Source organism: Uloborus diversus, chromosome 1, assembly GCF_026930045.1.
Source record: "Uloborus diversus isolate 005 chromosome 1, Udiv.v.3.1, whole genome shotgun sequence".
In the NCBI taxonomy this organism is placed as follows: domain Eukaryota; kingdom Metazoa; phylum Arthropoda; class Arachnida; order Araneae; family Uloboridae; genus Uloborus; species Uloborus diversus.
In genome coordinates this window covers 13376309-13383372 of record NC_072731.1, presented here as the reverse complement: position 1 = coordinate 13383372, position 7064 = coordinate 13376309, and the positions used below count along the sequence as shown (strand labels likewise).

Below are 7064 nucleotides of genomic sequence, written 5' to 3'. Positions count from 1 at the left end.
TTGATTTTATTTTTAAAAAACCGCTTTTTGTGAAGTTATTTCTGAAATTAGATTTTTTTGGAGTTTTAAATAGTAAAAAATGTAATAACCATCCATGGAATGACACAACCAATGATTAAAAAAATTATAATAACGAAAATTTAAAAAGAATCGCCATTTTTGGTTCTGGACCAAAAATGGCCGCCAGGGGGGGGATTTTGGAATGCCTCCCCTTTATAAAATTTTTGTTTAAACAATGTCTACAAGCATGCCGAGTTTCATAATTTTATCACAATTTGCAGTTTCTTCCCCGTAGCCCCCCCCCCCCGACTATATCCAAGTTATGCGAAAACTAAGATCGATCTCGGGGGGGGGGGGGCTGTTCCTCCCCCTCTTTGCACGACTGGGCCCTGTTAAATGCCGTAAAAAACTATGTTTTCTTCTTCAAAATTTTAAAAGATTCGTACCACCAAGTTTTCTCTGTAATTTCATGGTAATTTTTGTGGACCTTTGTCATGAACAAAAGGTAAAATTCCTCGTAAAGATTAAAAAAATGTGACCTTTCAAAGACAATTTTCTTTTAAACTGTCCAAGTCTGATTTAACAAACTTTCCAGTCTTTCTATTACTATTTAGCAATTTCTATAAATGCAGCATGAAGGAAACAAAGCTTCTAAAGATTAATATTAAAAAAAAAAAAAAAACATTAGATTGACAATTTTTATTAGTAGATTTAATAGCCAAAAAGAAGACATTTCTAAAATATGTTGCGATGAATTTACCGAAGTTTCCGCGGTTAAAAAGATGAACCCTTGGTATAACGAAATCATTTCTGATCTAAACTTCAAATCGAAGCAAAAATGCTCTCATCTCATTTCTCTGCAGCGGTTTTGTTTGCTTTTCCGATTCCTTCGCGCTGTCAATGCTTGAAGGCACTTGAGGGGTGTGTTTCGAACAATGAAAGACATTCCTCACTGACTCCTCTGAAGAACAATATCTCCTCCACAAATTCCGGTTTAGAGGTCCCCTTTTCTGGATGTCGCGTAAATCCTGTCAGTTGTAAAACTAGTTTGCGGCTAAAACGTACAACGAGCATGATGCTTTCGTCACAACCAGGGTGCAACATTTTGCGCCATCTATTGGGTAAAGAGAGATTTTTTCATAAAATGGGACACTCTTAATATGTATAGCATGGAGCAAAGGAGAGTCAAAGGGGACACGATTCAGTTGTTTAAATTTATGAAAATGAAAGATGTTAACAGGTTAAACTTTTGCACAGAAAGCAGGATGAGGGGTCATTGCTTTAAACTATTCAAATCTGAGGCTAACCTGGAAATTAGGAAAAATTACTTCTTTAGTAGGGTCGTAGGCAATTGGAAGTTTACCGGAAGAGGCGGTAATGAGCAAGGGGGTAGATAGCTTTAAGAGGGCAATCGATCTCCGTTTGGGACTTATAACTGACTAGGATCAGCCTAGCTGGGCCCAGAGCCTGTTGCTGGTTTTCACATTTGTATTTGCATTTATAATTAAACTAATTAATACAGATGAAAATCAAATGGGAAACTGAGCAAATGAATAAGGAAATAAGTGAATGAATGAAGAAATAAATGTAAATGAATTACTTAATAAACGAATACATATGTGATTTAGTAAATGATTGCATAAGTGAACAAAATAATCTATTTCATTTGGCCTTTAATGTAATTGATTAATTGTACAATATATTTATAATACAAATTAGCTTGATGTTGGCTAAATAAATACAGCATCAAATATTAGAAGGTCTCGATTAATGTATAAAATGGTAAGAAGAAAAACTTTATCCCTTCATAGTAAAGAAAATAATTTTTGACTAATAACAAATATGAGTATCGTATTGTCATATGCTTTAATTTCCAGCAGCATTTTTTACCTGACTGGAATAGAATACAAGAGCTACTACATAGTTAAAATTTTGCCATATAGGTGGAACTAAAAGCAGTAAATACTTCCCTAATTCCCTTTGTCCCAAATTCCCCTACATCTATTTTCAAGGAACATTCAGGCATCTAAAAATTTCAATTATGTCTCGAATTTGCTGAATTGTCAAACAAAATTTGCTGAATGAGGAATTTTTTGGAAGGTCACAGCAACCTTCCATGTGAGTGCCACATAATCAGGCTCTAAATGTAGAAGAAGGAATGCATATTACTTACTCGAACTTTTGTTTCATTGTATAATTCTGGTAGGATGGAATCTAGCAAGTCTCTAACTAAAGATGGCTTGTTATGGGCAGCTGAATTGAAAGCAACTAATGCAACACGTCGTACATTCAGATCTGGATCTTTCAGAGTCTTCAAAAAATCACCGATGGTTACCCTAAGCAGTGCATCAATAGGTTGCGGCTGAAAAAGAATGGCTCTCCTTATTAACCTTTGAAACATATTTTTACAAGAAATAATTTCAAACTTAGTCAAAAAGTTAACATTTTTCTTACATCTTCTGAAAAAAAATTAAAAATTCTAACTAATTTATACTACATTATAATAAAATGTATCTATAATACTCAATTAGCTATTACTTCATAGAATCAGACACCTCACATACCATCAATAAATGCATATAATATATCTCCTGTTACCAAATTTTTTAACACATTTCAAGCTTAAAGTTTATTCACATATACAGTATTGAGTTCTTGTCATTAACCAATATTGGTTTGGGCTATGATTCAATATAAACAAATCCAAAATAAATACAAATTATAAAAAACAGAAGCATAGGAAAAAAGATTTATTACAATTTTCCACCAGTTACAAATGTATAGAAAAAGAAATAAAATAAATTTATAAAATTTCAAAGTAATTAAAAAGTCTACAAAATTAAATAATAATAATAATAAAATATGCACATAATAATTAGCCTAAAACAATCAGCATTGCATTCAGTGGAAACTAAGTTGGTTTCTAATGTATCATCTAAAACTTAGTCCATATTTTCTAGTTCATACATATTTCATGCCTTTTGGTAAGTGTTGTTTACACCAATGTCTCAAGAACAGTTTTATAAGTTTAATAAATGTAATTAAGGAAATTTTACAGATGCAAAACATTTGGATTTTCAGTTTAAAAAAACATTTTTTCAGTTACTAAAAGCATAAATGAAAATATAACTAAATCACCTCAAATGAAGCGAAAACTCAGACTTTCGAGATTCTGGTTTACGAGATGCTATTGTATGGAGAGGAATGAATGAATAGGTATAAATAAATCTATCGAAATTACAATCTAATCTATGTCACAAATTGAATGTACCTTGAAAAATATCAACTTCAAAATACATCCTAGAAACATTTTTGCTTATTTTGTGTGAAAGGTTTTAGCAGGTATTTGCCAGTGGTATAGCTTGTAATGACAAGAAAATAAATGCTTTTTGGCACAAAAGGGAATTTTTACGGTTTAAAAAACATTAATATCAGCTAATTGACATATTTGAACTACATATGAATCAAAGAGACACAGCACAGTGGATTATTTCTGCATGTTAAGTGTCCATAGCTGCCAACAGTGAGAGCTAGAACTTAGGAAGACTTATGTGTAAAATTAGAAAGGCTTTGTACGGATTTTGAGATTTTGAGTTTAACTTCAAAATTTAAGCACAAAAGGGATATTATAACACATAAGTAGGAATGTCTTAAATTTATTCTGTGCAAGACTTGAAATTCGGCGTTTGGATATCCGGCAGAACCCGGAATTCAGACAATGGTATTTGAAGTTTAAAATATCACAACTTTTAGGTTTTAAAAGAATCTTTTAAATTGGGCATAAGTTTATTTTTCTTATAAGTAATGATACATGTTCCTTGCAACAGGTAAAAATTTAGAAAGTTCACAGAAAAATTGGGAACATTTTACTGCATTTTTTGGGAAACAAAGATTTTTAAAAGAAGGAAAATGAAATTAAAATGTGTTTAAAATGATCAGACATATCGTCGCCTCAGAGCAACAATAACACATCTTAGTTTTATTTCTGGGATTAGATATCCTATTGATGCTCTGAGGCAACAATATACATTTTATAATCATCTATGAAAAGATTCAATTTTTGTGATCATGATCATTTTACAGTAGGGATAATTCCCGATAGTCTAATCACTTAAAATTCTTATTTATTGGAAAATTAGTCGTTTTGGTGAAAGATCAGGAGACATTTACTTGATTAAGGGGTTCGGGAGACAGTCTCAAACTTTGAGAGCCTCCGGAACAAATCCAGGAAGAGTTGGTAGTAATGGGATACATAGAAAAATAAAGAAAAATTTTATTGAGAAACAGTTAACTGTTTATCATTATCAGGAAGCACATGAGGAGAATATATATTTAAAGGGGGTAATGCAGCATTACTAAAAAGAAGGTTAGACATTCAGGGATTTTAGCAATGACACAGCAGTTGAGTAATGAAAGTCTGATTTCCTACCATTCTATCATAATATAAAACAGTAAGTTTGCTACTCATGAACATATGATCTCAAGACATAGGAGGAACAAACAAAATAGTGATTTTTCTATGAACAGAACTTAAACTAACAGCTTTTCATAGATATTGATAGTAAAAGCTAATAACAATTTCCTAAACTTAAAAAAAGACAAAGTTTATTTTGAAATTAATTAATTTGAATTTAGACATCTTGAATTCAAATTATGTTTTTCGCAATCACGTGTGCATGTGTTTGTGTCTAGGCATGAGTCTGTTTGTATATGTGTGCGTGTAGGATAATGACGCACTTGGAAACTGTTTTCGCTAGAGGAGCAGCATTGTGAGGTCGGTCGCCGGTGGTGCTGCAGAGGGAGGCGGTGGGAAAATAAAATCAAAGGATGCCAAAACAGTCAAATGAGAACAATAAGCAATGTGATTGCTCAAAAAAAAAAGGGAAGCAAATGAGAATTACATGTAATTACCTGATCTGAAATAGTAAATTTCATAGCTGTGACAACAGTGCTACGAGCAAGAGGAGAGTCTGAAGTTAAATATGTTTTCAGTTCTGGTAATAGATTAACATGGTCTATAAGTGTTAATTTTCCTAGGCACTCAGCAACAACATTTCGGGTTCCCTCTTCGGTGCATTCACAGTGATTGAACAGCATACCCCTAAAATAATTAAAATATAAACCAATTCAGAGATTTTATGAAATTTAATTTATTATTCATACAGTAAAAATCTTTAGATTACATGTTTCAGACAAGTGGGAGGTGGAGAGGAGACAAATGTTAAATTAAGTCATAAACAAGAGTGCAGAAAGGCCCATTTTAATTTTGAGAAAGCGTCTACGAGAGAAATTCGACATCTCGACAAAATCAAGGCAGAAAACTAAATTTTTTCAACTTAAAACGTAAAAAAAAACAACCTAGGTTTAATTAAAAGATTATGAATGAATGCATTCAATTTATTTGAAAATGTTTCTGTTTCTTTGCACATAATAGAAAAACTTTGACATGCTTTTTTTTTTTAAAACTAGAATGCTGATATTTTGAAAATGCATAGAATATAAGCAGATACAGTGAAACCTGTCTAAGATGACCACTTGCGGTGCACTACTTAAGTGGTTAACTTTAACAGGTGGTCAACTTACAGAGGTTGATTTATATGGTAATGGCTAATTCCGTGCCTGATAAAAGTGGTCAACTCAGACAGGTAGTCAACTTACAAGGGTGGTCAACTTCACAGGTTTTACTGTACTATGCATTTCCAAAATAGAAACTATCTCTCAATTTGCATCAGTTAACAAAATACTGAAAGCTATTAAAATTTGTGAGCACATTTTTAAAATTCAGTTCACTTGCATTTCTTCCTTTGTTTAATTGTTTTTCTTAGTAAGTTTTCCAAAGTTATGCCTCACAGAACAGCATTTTCAAGTGTTTTTTATTTCAAAAATTTCGACCATTCTTCTTTCCTTTATCAATAAAATTCGTTAGATGAATTAAATTTTTGTTCACAATGCAAAAGTAGTTTTTCTGACCTGAAAAACACAATATTTTGCAATTTTGAACATTAAAAAATTATATTAAATAAAACAAAGAATAAGTGTGTATATTTGTGTGTATGTTTGTTCCTCATACAAATCCAGTTTTCGTTGGATCTGGACTAAATTTAGCAAGGAGGTACTTGGATACCCGAGAAAGAATGTAGAGGGGTTTTCAAATGCCAAAATAGAACCAAATCATTCAAATTTTAATTTTAGGACCCGAAAACAGCATTAAATGGCTCTTTCCAAATGCAATAATTATCCGATCAGTTCAATTAAACACCATTCGAAAGCCCGCGAAAAATACCCATGAAGTTCATTCACTTCCTTCGAATTTCAAAAAAAAAAAGGCTGTAAAATTACTGGGAAAAAATTTAAAAGCACTTTTAAGCCTAATGGAACTTTATTTTCTGAGTGGAAAACTGGTTTATGCGATCTCATTTTAAATAAGCATTCAGAAGGTTGCCACTTTTTTTTTTCTTGGCTGTGAGTAAATAAATCTTGTTTTTGTTTAGAGGTAAAAATTTCCCCTTTTGATTATTATTTAGCAATTTATCTTTCTTCTTTTAAAAGGATTTAGTCCAGTCATATGATACAAAAAAAAGGCTAAAATCGCAAAACACGATGCAGTTCTGATTTTTTAATATATTATTTGGGCCAGTTAGAGTAGTGTAAATCTGTTTGCAATTTTCAAAAACCTGTGTTCGCTGTGCAATTCGCGAAATTTTTGGACTTATTTTAGTTTCTCCTTTATAACTCCTGGGGTTCTGTACGACCAATGCTTTAGGAGATATCTTATTTCAAAAAACTGGCCATTTTTGGCGAAAAATGTAAAAATTATGCTTTAATCACATTCCACGCCAAATATGGACATGAATTCCCACTTTAATCGAAAAAAATTAAGATATACTGTTATAGTATATGTAATTGGCTTTTATTTAAGCCAAAAACAAAGTCTGTAGATTCAATAGTTCTTTTACAATTGCAAAATGAACAAATAATTGGAAAATTTGATTTTTGAAGAAATGAGACAAAACACTTTTGAATACAATATGGAAGATCCTATTCTAAAAAAGGGGGTAAAGAAT

At 31.8% G+C, this 7064-nt stretch overlaps 1 protein-coding gene across 1 annotated transcript in view; it reads right to left on the bottom strand.

Annotated features, from left to right (window-relative positions):
- Nucleotides 1-7064, bottom strand: part of LOC129228028 (cullin-associated NEDD8-dissociated protein 1-like) — a 112844-nt gene that overhangs the window by 15144 nt on the left and 90636 nt on the right. Inside the window, exons 27-28 of the mRNA XM_054862658.1 lie at nucleotides 4912-5101; nucleotides 2174-2362 (exon numbers count right to left, since the gene is read on the bottom strand). Coding sequence (XP_054718633.1) covers nucleotides 2174-2362; nucleotides 4912-5101 — 379 coding nt within the window. The remainder of the gene's footprint in view (nucleotides 1-2173; nucleotides 2363-4911; nucleotides 5102-7064) is intronic.